The sequence below is a fragment of the Hemitrygon akajei genome, chromosome 5 (assembly GCF_048418815.1).
Source record: "Hemitrygon akajei chromosome 5, sHemAka1.3, whole genome shotgun sequence".
Classification (NCBI taxonomy): domain Eukaryota; kingdom Metazoa; phylum Chordata; class Chondrichthyes; order Myliobatiformes; family Dasyatidae; genus Hemitrygon; species Hemitrygon akajei.
In genome coordinates, this window is record NC_133128.1 from 19,794,752 (window position 1) to 19,811,384 (window position 16,633).

The following is a 16,633-nucleotide window of genomic DNA, read 5'->3' on the forward strand; positions in this document are numbered from 1 at the left end:
TATTATCACTGGCATGTGCTGTGAGCTTTGTTAACTTAGCAGTACCAGCAGTTCAATGCAATACATAATATAGAAGGAAAAAACCCAAAATAAAATAATAATAATAATAAATAAATCAATTGCAGTGTACATATATTGAATAGATTAAAAATCATGCAAAAACAGAAATACTATGTATTAAAAAAAGTGTGGTAGTGTCCAAGGGTTCAATGTCCATTTAGGAATCGATGGCAGAGGGAAAGAGGCTGTTCCCAAATCGCTGAGTGTGTCCCTTCAGGCTTCTGTAACTCCTACCTGATGGGAACAGTGAGAAAAGGGCATGCTGTGGATGCTGAAGGTCCTTAATAATGAACGCTGCCTTTCTAAGATACTATTTCTTGAAGATATCCTGGGTACTTTGTAGGCTAGTACCCAAGATGGAGCTGACTAAATTTACAACCCTCTGCATCGACTTTCAGTCCTGTGCAGTAGCCCCCCCCCATACCAGACAGTGATGCAGTCTGTCAGAATGCTCTCTACAGTACATCTAATAGAAGTTTTTGAGTGTATTTGTTGAACCTCTTCAAACTAATGAAGCATAGCTGCTGTCTTACCTTCTTTATAACTGCATTGATATGTTGGGTCCAGGTTAGATCCTCAGAGATCTTGATACCCAGGAACTTGAAGCTGCTCACTCTCTCAACTTCTGATCCCTCTATGAGGATTGGTATGTGGTCCTTCATCTTGCCCTTCTGGAAGTCCACAAACAGCTCTTTCTTCTTACTGATGTTGAGTGTCATGTTGTTGCTGCAACACCACTCTACTAGTTGACATATCTCACTTCTGTACGCCCTCGCATCACCATCTGAGATTCTACCAATAATTTTGTGTCGTCAGCAAATTTATAGACAGCAAGTTCATAATCATTATTGCATTTAGAAGATTGTTTAGTTTGCTAATTAAACATGTTTCTAATAATATGATTTGTATTTGTCCTTGTAATGCAGAAACCAAATCTTCTATCAACTAGTGATGGTTCAATGTTAGAGGAATGGCATCCACCAAAGTGGATTACTGACACTGTGCCGCGCAGATCACCTTATGTTCCACAAATGGGAGATGAGGTAGGGATGATAGCATCCAGAAAAAACAAGACTGTAATCAAGATTTGTCCATGGCAATCTTAAATGCAGTCTCCGTCATCTTTTTTTATTTGCTTAGAACGGAGCTTCCCTTCCTCCAACATGGATGCTCACCTACATCTCCTCCATTTCCTGAATGTCTGCCCTCACCCCATCTTCCTGCTGCCTTAGCAGGGATAGAGTTCATCTTGTCATCATCCACCACCACCTGATAAGGCTCTACATTCAGCACATGGTTCTCTACAACTTCCATCTTCAACAGGATCAAAGTACAAAACTCATCTTTACCTCTGTCCACTCTTCACTTTCTGCAGGAATCACTCCCCCCATGATTCTCTTGTCCATTCATCCCTCCCCACTAATCTCATTCCTGGCACTTATCTCTGCAAGTGGAAGATGGGCTACACCTGCCCGTTTACCTACTCCCTTGCCTCCATTCTGGGCCCCAAACAGTCCTTCCAGGTAAGGCAACACTTCATCTATTGTATACAATGCTCCCTATGCGGCCTCTGCATTGGTAAGATCTGATGTAGATTGGGGGACCTCTTTGTCAAGCATTTTTACTCCATCTGTGAAAAGCAGAATTTCTCAGTAGCTAACCATTTTAATTTAAATCCCCATTCCTATTATTTCTATCCATTGCCTCCTCTACTACCATGATGAGGCCATTCTCAGGTTGGAGGGCAACACCTCATATTCCTTTCAACAGTGGCTAATCCAGATATTGGAAGTTTGGAGAGGAGGGGACTTCAATCAGGTCCACTGCCTGAGGATAAAAGGTAGGAGCGGTTAGTGGCAATGTAATAGAACTTTGACCAACAATCAATCAGTATTTGGGATTAATTGGTAAGAGCAAATTAAAGGAAGGCAGGGCCAAGCACAGTGGCTGTGTCTGAGTGGACATAGTCAGAATGGTGATCTTAAGGCTTTACCTCTTCAAGGCTTCACCGAGGTAGAGATGACAGGCAGGATAGTGTAATGTTCCTCTTACAGGATGTGGAAAGGCAGGGAGATCTCCAGTGTCCCTGACCGTACAACTACTAGCAGTGCATACAGCTGCAGCTTCTGACTAACTATGTTAAGGAGTTGGAGCTGGTACTGGGTGAATTCATAGAGGAAGTCACAGAGGGGTTGTCTACGGAGTCTCTGTCGGTGTAAGTTAGGAATAGGAAAGGGTCAATAACTCTGAGTGTTTTTTATAGACCACCCAATAGTAACAGGGACGTTGAGGAGCAGATAGGGAGACAGATTCTGGAAAGGAGTAATAATAACAAGGTTGTTGTGGGAGATTTTAAATTCCCAAATATTGATTGGCATCTACGTAGAGTTGAGGGGTTTTGATGTGGTGGAGCTTGTTACGTGTGTTCAGGAAGGATTCTTCTCACAATATGTAGATAACCCTACAAGAGGAGAGGCTGTACTTGATCTGGTTATTGGGAAATGAAACTGGTCAGGTGTCAGGTCTCTCAGTGGGAGAGCACTTTGGAGATAGTGATCACAATTCTATCTCCTTTACTATAGCATTGGAGAGGGATAGGAACAGACAAGTTAGGGGAACTATGAGGCTATCAGGAACTTAGAAGCATAAATGGGAAACAGATGTTCTCAGGGAAACGTACGGAAGAAATTTAGCAAATGTTCAGGGGATATTTGTGTGGGGTTATGAGTAGGTACGTTCCAATGAGACATGGAAAAGGATGGTAGGGTACAAAATCTGTGGTACACAAAGGCTGTTGTAAATGTAGTTAAAAAGAAAAGAAGAGCTTACGAAAGGTTCAAAAAACTAGGTAATGATAGGAATCTAGAAGATTATAAAGCTAGCAGGAAGGAGCTTAAGAATGAAATTAGGAGAGCCAGAAGGGGCCATGAGTAGGCGTTGGCTGACAAGATTAAGGAAAACCTCAGGGCATTCTACAAGTATGTGAAGAGCAAGAGGGTAAGACGTGAGAGAATAGGACCAATCAAATGTGACAATGGAAAAGTGTATATGGAACCAAAGGAAATGGCAGAGGTACTTAGTGAATACTTTGCTTCAGTATTCACTATGGAATAGAACCTTGGCAATTGTAGGGATGAACAGAGCGGACTGAAAAGCTTGAGCACATAGACATTAAGAAAGAGGATGTGTTTGAGGTTTTGGGAAGCATCGTTGGATAAGTCTCTGGGACTGGATAGGATGTACCCCAGGCTACTGTGGGAAGCGAGGAGGAAATCGCTCAGCCTCTGATAATGATCTTTGCATCATCAATGAGGATGGGAGAGGTTCCGGAGGATTGGAGGGTTGCGGATGTTTCCCATTCAAGAAAGAGAGTAGGAATAGCCCAGTAAATTATAGGCCAGTGAGTCTTACTTCAGTGGTTGGTAAATTGATGGAGAAGATCCTGAGGCAGGATTTATGAACATTTGGAGAGGCATAATATGATTAGGAATAGTCAGCATGGCTTTGTCAAAGGCAGGTCATGCCTTACGTGCCTGATAGAATTTTTTGAGGATGTGATTAAGCACATTGATGAAGGTAGAGCAGTAGATGTAGTGTATATGGATTTCAGCAAGGCATTTGATAAGGTATCCCATGCAAGGCTTATTGAGAAAATAAGGAGACATGGGATCCAAAGGGACATTGCTACGTGGATCCAGAACTGGCTTGCCCACCGAAGGCAAAGAGTGTTTGTAGATGGTTCATATTCTGCATGGAGGCCGGTGACCAGTGGTGTGCCTCAGGGATCTATTCTGGGACCCCTACTTGTTGTGATTTTTGTAAATGACCTGGATGAGGAAGTAGAGGGAGAGGTTAGTAAATTTGCTGATGACAAAGGTTGGGGGTGTTGTGGATAGTGTGGAGGGCTGTCAGAGGTTACAATGATAGAGGTATACAAGATAATGAGAGGCATTGATCGTGTGGATCGTCAGAGGCTTTTCCCCAGGGCTGAAATGGCTAGCACGAGAGGACATAGTTTTAAGGTGCTTGGAAGTAAGTACAGAGGAGATGTCAGGGTTAAGTTTTTTACGCAAAGAGTGGTGAGTGTGTGGAATGAGCTGCCAGTGGCGGTGTTGGAGGCAGAAACAATACGGTCTTTTTAAGAGACTCCTGGATGGGTACATGGAGCTCAGAAAAATAGAGGGCTATGGGTAAAGCCTAGGTAGTTCTAAGGTAAGGACATGTTCGGCACAGTTTTGTGCTGTATGTTTTCTGTGTTTCTATGTTTAACTCAGTATCATTTGGGAGGCTGAAGTGATAGGTAGGACATATCAAGAGGTAATTACATCCAAGGTGTAGGACACAGGAAACTGGGTGACCGGAAGGGGAAAGGGGTTAAGGAGCCAGTGCAAAGTACCCCTGCAGCCAACCCCCTAAACAACAGATATATCACTTTGGATACTGTTTTGTGGGGGGGGGGGGGGGGGAAAGATAACCTAACAGAAGAGAGTCACAGTGGTCAGGTCTCTGACATTGAGTCTTCCTCTGTGACTCAGATGGGAAGTGGGAAGTAGAGGCATGCTCTGCTGATAGGGGATTTGTTAGTTCGGAGAATGGACAGGAGGATTCTGTGGGTGAAAACGAGATTCCCGGATGGTATGTTGCCTCCCAGGTTCCAGGATCTGGGGTTTCTCAGATCAATTACTCAGCATTCTTCAGTGGGAGAGTGAAAAGCAAGAAGTTGTGGTCCATGTAGGTACCAGTGACACAAGAAGTATGAGTGATGAGGTGCTGCACAAGGAGTTAGGTGCTAAGTTAAAGGGCAGGACCTCCAGGGTTGTGATCTCGGGATGCTACCTGTGCCATGTGCTAGTGAGCCTAATACTAGGAAGATTATACAGTTTAATATGTGACTAAGGATGTGGTGTAGGAGGGATGGCATAAGATGTTTTGTATCACTAGTTTCTCTTTCAGGGAAGGTAGGACCTGTACAGAAGGGGAGGGTTTGCATCTGAACTGGAGGGGGACTAATATCCTAGTGGGAAGATTTGTTAATGCTGCATGTTGGGTTTAAACTAAAGTTGCAAGGTGATGGGAAACTGAGTGTCAGAACAATTAATGGAGAGGTTGTGAAAGCAGATTTTGCTAAGACCTCAGACAAAGTTAGGAATCACAAGGTTGAGCATGGTGCAACAAAATTGAAAAGGGTGAAAACAGGACTGAAGGTGGTGTATCTGAATTTGCGCAGTGTGTGGAAGAAGGTGAACTTGCAGCATAGTTGCAGATTGGCAAGTATGATGTAGGAACTATGGCTGAAAGATCATAGCTGGGAGCTCAATATCCAAGGGCATACATTGTTATCAAAAGGATAGGCAGGAAGGCAAGGGGGTAGTGTTGCTCTGTTGGTAAGTATGAAATCAAATCATTAGAAAGAGGTGACATAGGGTTGGAAGATGATGAATCCCCTCTTAACTCTCATCTTCTCACCTGCCTATCACCTCCCCTGGTGCCCCTTCTCCTCCTGTTTCTCTCATGGTTGATATTCCTTCGTATCAGATTCCTTTTCCAGCCCTTTACCTTCTTTACTTGGATTCTTACTTCATCCACCCCCCAACCCCAATCTCTTACAAGCTTGTACTTTTGCTCTTCCTGCCACCTTCTCATTCAGGCTTCTTCCCCCTACTTTTGCAATCCTGATCAAGGGTTTTGACCCAAAACTTGGACTGTTTATTCATTTCCAAAGATGCTGCCTGATCTGCTGCATTCCTATAGCATTTGGTGTGTGTTGCAAGCAAAAGGTACATTTGTTTTTAAATATCTTTATTTCTGCTCAGTGTTTAATAATAATATTTGTTTCAAGTGTTTTGTCAAGTCATGGCAGTTATATCTGTGCCCATGATGAGAAAGATACAATTTTACCCTCCCTTCTAGCACTTGATCCACAGTACTGCAGGTCACAGTTCTTCCAAGTATACATCCAGGAACTGCTTAAACGTGTTGACTATTCCTGCCTCTATTCCCCTTTTAAGCAATGTATCCCAGACTCTTACAATCTCCTGGAAACATTGGTCCTTGCTTCTCCAGTCTTTCTAGCTGGTCCAGATCCTGCCGCCAGGGTCGATGGCCTCGCTGTCAACTACACCTCCAATCTTGGTGTCATGATTTGATGGTGAAAAATCTTTTGAATCACATTTCTTCCCCATTCTGATGTTTGGTCTGAACAAGAACTGAACCTCTGATCATGAATGCATGCTTTTATGCATTGAATTACTGCCACATGATTGTCTGATTAGATATTAGATTAATGAGCAGGTCTGCTGGTCTACCAAATGAATTGGCCACTGAGTGATCAAAGATATGGATAAGGCAATCAAGCACACTGAACAGTAGCCTTTGTATTCCTTATCGCTTTTCGGCAGCTGCCTCCACCTTCACGCTCCTTTTCTTCCATCTTGCTTCAGTCTTTTAACGCCATCTCTTCTGTCACTTCCCTGGCTCAATCTATATATCATCCTTCATTCCTCTCCAGCCGCCAATAACTTTGGACTCCTGTCTTGCTACACCACCTAGCTCCTTTGTTCTTAATACTGGCCATCTTCCCTCTCTGCTAATGTTGACAATTTCTTTTCTTCTGCAGATGCTACTCAACTTAAATTTTTTCTCATTTTTGTTTTCAGAATTTAATTTTATTTTTTAAAATTTGATTTGTTTAGAGATACTGTGGAACTGGCCCTTCTGGTCCAATAAGCTGATTTTTGTTAATTAACGCGATTAACATTCATCATAATGTGTGTCCTTTTAGTCCTCAACATCCTTTAAAATGAAAATGTTCAATCCCTTGACAGGAACACTATAAAGTGTGCCATGAATTGATAGATTCTATTAATGATTTAATTTTCAGGAAACAATTGGTGTGTCTCTTTCTGAAATACAATATCTTCCATCAAATTACCTGGGAAATTATTTACTTTGAAAATTTTGTAATACTTTGTACGTTGAACATTATTGGATGTATTTGTTTTAACAGGTTGTCTACTTTCGGCAAGGTCATGAAGCTTATGTTGAAGCTGTTAAAAAGGCTAAAATATACACCATCAGTAAACGCAAACAGCCATGGCACAAGATGGAACTTAGGGTAATACTGAAAATTTGAATTGAGTCAAATTTTATTTCCACAAGTATGTGAGTCATTTAATTTGTGGAGTTTCAGTGGTTACTGTGTTGTATTTCCATAATCTTTTTATTAACTTTCAAAGCTGAAGGCCCTCTGTTACAAGAAGTGCTTTGGTTAGTTTTCCTGTTATTGATGTGACCAAAGACCATAAGATATAGGAGCAGAATTGGGCTATTTGGCCCGTTGAGCCTGCTCAGCCATTTCATCACAGTTGATCCATTTTCCCTCTCAGCCCCAATCTCCTGCTTTCTCGCCGTATCATTTCATGCCCTGACTAATTAAGTATCTATTAACCTCTGCTTGTCCTCCACAGCCACCCTGTGGCAATAAGTTCCACATAAGTGCAATAAGACTTATCACCCTCTGGCTAAAGGAATATCTCCTCATCTCTGTTCTAAACGCAAGTCCCTCTATTCTGATGTTGTGTCCTCTGGTCTTAGGCTCCCCCACCAAAGGAATCCTCTCCATATCCACTGTATTAAGGCCTTCCAACACTAGATAGGTTTCAATTAGATCCCGTCTCATTCTTCTGAATTCCAGTGAGTACAGGCCCAGAGCCCTCAATTGGTCCTCATATGGTAAGACTTTAATTCCCGGAATCATTCTCAAGAACTTGCTCTGAACTCTCTCCAATGTCTATGCACCCTTTCTTAGATAAGTATTCCAAAACTGCTTACAATGCTCTGAGTCCTTCCACTGCCTTATAAATCCTCAACATTATATCCTTGCTTTTGTATTCTAGTCTCTCAAAATGAATGCTAACGTTGCATTTGCCTTCCTCATCACTGACTCAACCTGCAAATGAACCTTGAGGGAATCCTGCAAGAGGACTCCATAGTTCTTTGGCACCTTTGATTTTTAAATTTTCTCTTCATTAGGAAAATAGTCTACACTTTTACTTCTGCTACCAAAGTGCATGACCATGTACTTACTGACACAATATTCCATCTGCCTCTTCTTTGCTCATTCTCCTAATCTGTCCGAGTCTTCTCGAGCCTCCCTGCCCCTCCACTTGTCTTTGTATTGTCCACAAACTTGCCACAAACCCATCAATTCCGTCATCCAAATCATTGACATATAACATAAAAAGTGTTGGTCCTGACACAGACCCCTGTGGAACACAAGTCACTGGCAGCCAACCAGAAAAGGCTCCCTTTATTCCCAATGTTTGCCTGATACCAATCAGCTAGTGTTCTGTCCATGCTAGTATCGTTCCTGTAATTCCATGTGCTCATAGCTTGTTAAGCAGTCTCATGTGTGGCAACTTGTCATAGTCTTTCTGAAAATCCAAGTACACAACGTCCATCAATTTTCCTTTGTCTATCCTGCATGTGATTTCTTTAAAGTGTTACGTACCCCGTAACTGGGTTTACAGACCAGCAGAAATAGAAGAATCCATTGGAGTCTGGTGGTACCAAAAATTAAAGATGTTTATTAGTAAACTACGCAATACAATATCAAAAATGCAAATATACATATAAAACAGGTTAGCAATAATAAACATAGAAGTGCAGGAATAATAATCAACAATAATAAACAAGCTCTATCAATGTCTAGGGGTAAATGAATTGTCATAAGGGAATATGGAGTTCAGTTCAGTTCTTGTGTGCTGAGGTAGTTGTGGTTGTGTTGCAATCGTTGGGGGGAGAGAGAGAGCGAGCAAGAGATTGAGCAGCTGCAGCCAGCAAACCTTCTGTTGTATTCTGATTCCGTCGTACTATTGTGGTCATTCGGTTATGACCCTCCGTTCTCGGCCAGACCGTTCTTCTCTGGTGGACTTGTCACTCTGGCATGAGTGGACACACACACAAGTCCCCACCGGCCCTGCCGTCACACTGTGAGCTTTATTGACCGATCTCCTGATTTGGTCCACGAAGCCCCCACCTTCCTGTGGGTGCACAACACAGGGTCAGTGTCCACTGGTGTGTCTCGGGTGTCTCCCCACACCTGTCTTTTATCCCCACTGACGGGGTATCAGCCATCCATCAACTCAAAATGGCCATGTCAATCAAATCAGGCCACTCCTGCTGTCTCCTTAGGAATGTTAACAAGCAAAGTAACATCCTTGCAGCGAAAGGTAAACAATCCAGGAAGTCATAATACATAAATCAAATGTCTCCCTCCCTCTCTCTCTCTCTTATCTGTAGCAGATGTCCCTGCCTCTGTGCTTCATCTCTCTCTCTCATTAGCAGCATAGCAATAGCAATAGTTCATAGTTCTCAAAGGGGGAGGGAGGGGAAATGGTTAATTCTTCACCCCATTTCCATCAGGTCTGTTCAGCACTCATAACAAAAGAATTCTAACAGATTTGTCAGGTAAGATTTCCCTTAAGGAAACCATGCTGACTACAGCCTATTTTATCATGTGCCGTGAAGTACCAGAACCAGACCAACTGACCCATAATTTCTGTCTCCCTTCTTGAAGAGTGGAGTGACATTTGCAATTTTCTACTCCTCCGGAACCATGCCAAAATCTATTGACTCACTAATGCCTCCATAATCTCTTCAACCACCTCTTTCAGGACCCTGGGGTGTAGTCAATCTGAACCAGCCTTCAGACATTTGAGTTTCCCAAGAGCCTTTTCCCTAGTAAAGGCAACTTCATTCATTTCTGCCTCCTGACACTTTCAAACTTCTGACATACTTCTCGTGTCTTCCATAGTAAAGACTGATGCAATGTACTTAGTCAGTTTGTTTGCCATTTCCTTTACTCCTTACTACCTCTCCAGCATCATTTTCCAGTGGCATGATATCCAACCTTGTTTGTTTTTTTACTCTTTTTATATGTGAAGAAATGTTTGGTGTCCTCTTCAATATTTTTGGCTAGATTACCTTCATTTTGCATCTTTTCCTCCTTAATGATTTTAAGTTGTTTTCTGTTGGTCTTTAACAACTTCCCAATTCTCTAACTTACCACTAATTTTTGCTTTATTATATGCTTTCCTTTTGGCTTTTATGTTGGCTTTGACTTTTCTTGTCAGGTACAATGGTGTCATCCTGCCTTTAGAATATTACTACTTCATTGCAATGTATCTATCCTGTGCCTTCTGAATTACTGCCAGCAACTCTAGCCTCTGTCGTCATTCTTGCTAGAGTCATCTTCCAATCAGCTTTGGCCAGCATCTCTTTCATGCCTCTGTAATTCCCTTTACTCCACTGCAATACTGATACATTTGTTTTCAGATTCTCCTTCTCAAATTGCAGGATGAATTCTATCATATTATGATCATTGGTCTCCTAAGAGTTCCTTTACTTTAAGCTCTCTAATCAATTTCCATTAAATTGCAGAACACCTAATCCAGTATAGCTGATGCTCTGGTGTGCTCAACTTCGAGCTGCTCAAAAAAACCATCTTGTAGGCATTCTTCAAGTTTTCCCCCCTTGGGATCCAACACCAACCTGATTTTGCCAGTCCACCTGTTCTTGAAATCCCCTATGAGTATCATTACATTTTCCTTTTGTAATGTCTATTCTATCTCCTGTTGTAATTTGTAGCCCATCTCTTTGCTGCTGTTTGGCCTGTATATAATTTCCATCAGGGTCTTTTTACCCTTGCAATTTCTTAGCTCTACCCACAACGATTTTATACTTTTGATCCCATGTCACCTCTTTCTAAGGATTTCATTTCATATTTTTACCAATGGAGCCACCCCAATCCCTCTGCTTATCTGTCTGCCCTTTTGATAAATGTGTATCCTTGGATGTTAAGCTCTCACCTATAACTTTCCTTCAGCCACAACTCAGTGATGCTCACAATGTCATACCTGCCAATCACTAACTGTGCTACAGATTCATCTACCTTATTCCATACATTGAGTGCATTCAAATATAACCCCTTCCATTCTGTGTTTATCATCCTTAATATGTCCAATATATACTTTCCATAGTAATTGGAAAATTCTAGTTTGGTATTGATTGGTGCTGGGAAGTCGTGAACTTATGACTATGTACTTTCTAGGATTTGAGCAGTTGGGACTTTTATGACATTATTTCTATTTTATATAGGATCAGGAATTTTTGAAAATTGTTGGGTTAAAATATGAAGTTGGCCCTCCTACACTATGCTGCCTCAAGCTTGCCTTCATAGACCATGAAACAGGCAAAATTATGGACAAATCATTTTCAGTTAAGTATGTTATCCATATTTGTTCTCTTGATTAATTGCCTTTAACAATTTATACATGAATTTATTTGACTGTATTTCTGAAATTAATATCACAAATAAGGCTCTCACTAAAACAAATTGAGAAGATTACAATATTAGTTCCCAACCTTATTTGGCCTCCCTCTCATTATGAATCTGTCTCTGCCTCTTCTATAGTTTCTCTGCTCTCTGTTTTCACAAATGTGTCTAAGATGATGGTCAGAGGCTCTGCTATTTCTTCTCTTGTTACACTTAATGGCCTTGGGATAAATTTCAGTTGCCTAGTAATTTATTTACTTTGAAACAGGATAAACTCCACCAGCATTTCTCCTTCTAGGTTAAACTCCTTGTCTCTCTTTGCCATCTATGTTTGTGAAGGTATATAGAACGTTTACTCAGAATATTTCCTTTAATATGTTCAATATACACTTTTCATAGTTAATCCAGTCCTCCATATATATATTTTACCTGTCAATATTTTCCCATGTACTCTCTGCATTTCTTTACAGTCAAACTTTGAAATTTCCAATATTTTATATTTTCAAGTTTTCAGTATTAAAAAAAGCTCTGTGTTTGACTTAGCTTTCATTTATTTAAAATATGCTATCTCATATGATGCTTATTATAGGGTTGTTTTTTTGGAGTCAATGACAATAAGTTATTTTCAACTGTTCATTTATTTAGGTTGTCTAAATATCACTATTTTCTGTACAATATAGATTCTTTTTAATACTGGGCTTACTACAGTTATGAAATATTGTTGTTTAGGGATATGGTATATGTTTCTATCTGTAGGTGCATTGAGATTCATGTAAGTCAGATTTAACAAAAAAGTTCTTTGTATTCTTCTTATGATTTGTTTGTAACATATTATAACCTCTAAGAATTCCAATATGGTTAATTATACCACTGTATCATTGCCTGGGAATATATAAAATTATACATTAATCTCTCAGTGAATCTAAATACTGCAAATTGGAGAATAGATATTTTATATTCCAGGTACCATGACATGCCAGATGTGATAGATTTTCTTGTTTTACGTCAATTTTATGATGAAGCAAGAAAAAGGAATTGGAAAGCAAGTAAGTCTTATTTATTAATATCAATAATTATGTCTTTCTCCATAAATGCTAACTAAGTACTTCTATCTTTTTCTGTTTTTCCCAAGTTTTATTCATTCCTTTCTCCAATTGTAATTCTTCTTAAAAATTCTTCTACAGCTGTCATATGAAAGACCAATTCCACACTAGCCCCCAATTGTCCTTATGTATGCACGTCTTCAAAGGCTACTTTGTTAGGAAATGAACTGAGGCAATCTGTGATCTTCAGGCCTTTTGTATTCTACTTTTCAGAAGCCCTTACAATTGCAGTTGTGGCATGTTAGTGAATCCACTTGGCATTTAAATCATTGTTAATTGTGCAATATTTCTGTGATGGAAGTCGTGAAGCTCGGACCAAGTGTGGGAATTATAATGTAATGTGTCAAACATTGAACCATTAGGCTACTTAGAACGTGATTAATTAGAGTTAGCAAAACCTATTTTAACACGTATTCTCAAGTTATGTATCATATTTTAATGGAATCTGTTGAATATATAATGCAGAAATGAAATTCAGTTCGCGTATCTTTAAGCACTTGGCCTCTTCTATCTTCTAATAAACTTGGACCAAATCTCAGCTACTTTTGAATAGAACAATGGTTTGTGGAAATTGCTGGGTTCTGCTCCCATTGGAATCTAATTGTATGCTTTTAGGCAAGCTCTGGATCTGTACTGAAAGCTGTTCTGTTTATCACCTTATTTTAAGATTTCTTGCTTTAACGATTCATTATTTTGTTGCCTCAGATGACAAATTCCGATCTATAATAGATGATGCTTGGTGGTTTGGGACAGCATTGAGTCAGGAGCCATTCCAGGCAACATATCCAGATAGTCATTTCCAGTGTTACACTGTTTGGTAAGTTGGAAGAAACCATATATGAACTCCAAAGCCCATTCCTGTTAAGTGTAAGCTCAAAAGGTTTTAATCTATAGTAACAAGTGTATCATTGTGAAAGTTTTCTGATAAAGCCTTTACAAAAATAAAAATCATAATTCAAAATAATCCTCAGAATAGGAAATGTTAAAGTTATAGTGAGCAGTTGGTTCCTAAAGTTTAATTTCAAGAAATAGTACCTTTGAATTGTAGATAATTAATAAAGAAGGATGAATTGCCCAGAAGTTGTACACTTGCTATATGCACTCAATGGCAAAGCAACCTCCTATCCCAGTTATCCTGTTTTGCTCACTTCTCCCCACCTGCGACAATCATTGTGGCTGACAGCAGAGGTCTGGACACAGCTCAGACATCAGGATGCTGCCTTCACATCGGGGGATAAGACAGCTCTCAGGTCAGCAAGAACTGTGCTTTCCCGCGCCATCAGAAAGTCAAAATGGAATTATTCTCAGATAATATACAGCCATTTCTGTGACACCAGAGACATGAAGTGCATATGGCAGGGCATTCAAACCATAACAGACGACAAGTCCACTCTGAGTCAACAACAATGAAGCTTCTCTTCCTGAAAGGCTGAATATCTTTTGTGGTAGGTTTGGTGCACGGAACGATGTGGTGGTGAGGAAGGCTCCCCTCCCCCTTATGAGCAGGCACTCTGTCTGGCTGCAGCTGATGTAAGGAAGACCTTAGCTAGGGTCAACCCATATAAAGCTGCGGGGTCAGATAACATGCTTGGTTGGGTGCTGAGGGGCTGTGCGGCCCAGTTATCAGAGGTTATAACAGTCCTCTTCAACATCTCTCTGACCCACTTGGGCTTTAAGGTGGCCACCATCATCCCAGTGCCCAAGAGAGTGACAGTAACCTTTCTCAGTGGCTCTGACCTCAACAGTAATGAATACTTTGAGCAGTGGTTATGGGTCGCATTACATCCCATCTTCCTGTTCTATTGGATCCTTTCCAGTTCACTTATTGCGTGAATTGGTCCACTGATGCCATAATCTTTGCCATCTGACCCACCTGGAAATTGCCGTCTAATATGCCAGATTGCTGTCTATCAATTTCAGCTTAGCATTTAATATGATTATTTCTCAGAAGCTGGTGGGTAACCTGTTCTCTTTGGGTGTCAACACCTCTCTTAGTAACTGGATCTTAGACTTATTGACAGAAAAGCCAGTCCATCATTCATTGACAAAAACATTTCTAGCTCTATCACAGTGAGCACCAACAGTCCTAAGACTCCGTGCTCAGTCCACTGCTGTTCACACTGCTGACATATGACTGCATTGCTAGATTCAGTTTAAACTGAATCATTAAATTCACTGACAACACAACAGTGGTTGTCTTCTTCAGCCATGATGAAATGGCGTACAGAGAAGAGTTAGAGCAGCTTGTAGAATGGTGCGAGCACAACAACTTGAGTCTCTGTGGACAAGAACAAAGTGATGATTGTGGACTTTAGGAAGTTGGAGGCTGACCACTGTTCACTGCACATAACAGGCAATCTCACCTGGTTGCACAACACTACCTTTTTTGTCAAGAAGCACAGCAGAATCTTCACTTCTTGAGATTGAGGCAAGTGAGGCGCACCACCACCTCATTCTAATTAATTTTTACAGGAGCACCATTGAGAGTGTCCTGACCAGTGGCATCACCATCTGGTATGAGAACTGCAAAGCACAAGTCCCTACAAAGTATTGCAGTGACTGTTGAGAGGATCATTGGGATCTTACTTCCACCCACCAAAGATATTCATCAGTTGTGTCGTGTACTCAGGGCCCTTAACATTGTTAATGATCTCTCCTATCCATCCAACAGTGAGGAGGTACTGTTGCGTTAGGACAAGAACTGTTAGGATGGGAAACAGCTTCCCCCACAAATCATAGCCTTCTAAACCTTTCCAATCAATGTACCTGTCCATTTTTTTTAAAGGGTGTTATTGTAACTGCCTTAATCACTTCCTCTAGCAACTTATAACCATACAACATATAACAATTACAGCACGGAAACAGGCCATCTGGGCCCTTCTGGTCTGTGCCGAACGTTTACTCTCTCAAGCTTGTCCCACATAGATACTCATCTATCTTAAAGAAAAATGTTGCTCCCAAGTTCTTCTTCAGCTTTTCCCTTTTCACATTATGCCTTCTTGCCTCTGGGGGGAGGGACAAACGACTGAGAGCAGGATTCAACCTATCTATGCCACGTATGATTTTATTCATTTCTATCATCTCTCAGCTCGTCTGCTCCAAGGAATAAAATCCTAGTCCGCCCTGTATCTCTATAATTTAGTCCCTCAAGTCCTGAACAGCATCCTTGAATCTTTTCTGTACTCTTTCCCATTTATTAACTTTTTTCTTAAAGCAGGATGACCAGCACTAAACACTATCACAAGCATCCTATACATCTGCACCATTACCTCCCATTGTTTACATTCAGTGCCCTGACTCATAGAGGCCAGTATACCAAAAACTGGCCTCACCACCCTGTCTACCTGTGATTTCACCTTTGTGAACCAAGTACTCCAAAGCCCTTCTGTTCTACAGTATTCCCAGGACCCTGCTGTTCACTATGAAAGTTTTACCTGGATTCGATTTACAAAATGCAATGCCTTGCATCTATCCAAATTAAACTCCATTTGCCATTGCCCACTTCCTCAGTTGATTGAAATCCCTCTGTAAATTTTGATAACCTGCACGGTCAACTATACTATCTTCGTGTTACTTGCAAAGTTAATCACCATGTCCTGTAATTCTTATCCAAATTCTTGATCAAGATGACAAATAAATATGGAACCAGCACCAACCCCTGAGGCACACTACTAGTCTCAAGCTCCAGACTGAGAAACAACCTTCCACTATCACTCTATTTTCTACTTTCAAGCCATTTGTGTATCCAGCCAGCCAGCTCTCTGGATATCATACAATCTAACCTTACAGAGCAGCCTAACATGTGGAACCTTATCAAAAGCTTTTCTGAAGTCCATATAAACCACATCTACCGCCCTGTCCTCATCAACTGTCTTGGTCTCCTCATCACAAGCTCAGTCAAACATGATCTCCCATGCACAAAAGCCATACTGACTCCCAATAATCAACCCTTGCCTTTCTAGATATACATGGATCTTATCCTTTAGAATCCTCTCCAGTAATTTATCTACCATGGATGTTACATTTACTGGTGTAGAGTTCCCATGTTTTTCTTTGCTCTTACCTTGATAATCTCCAACCTGATGGCATCAACATTGATTTCTCTAACTTCCAGTAACTACTTGCCTTTATTTTT

General features: G+C 40.8%; 1 protein-coding gene across 3 annotated transcripts in view; it reads left to right on the forward strand.

Moving 5' to 3' along the window:
- The window catches only part of LOC140727522 (bromodomain and WD repeat-containing protein 1-like), a 150,396-nt gene that overhangs the window by 100,113 nt on the left and 33,650 nt on the right, over positions 1-16,633 (forward strand). For all 3 annotated transcript variants that reach the window (XM_073044923.1, XM_073044924.1, XM_073044925.1), the window contains 5 exons: positions 987-1,103; positions 7,067-7,174; positions 11,218-11,342; positions 12,359-12,441; positions 13,204-13,315. In XM_073044923.1, coding sequence (XP_072901024.1) covers positions 987-1,103; positions 7,067-7,174; positions 11,218-11,342; positions 12,359-12,441; positions 13,204-13,315 — 545 coding nt within the window. The remainder of the gene's footprint in view (positions 1-986; positions 1,104-7,066; positions 7,175-11,217; positions 11,343-12,358; positions 12,442-13,203; positions 13,316-16,633) is intronic.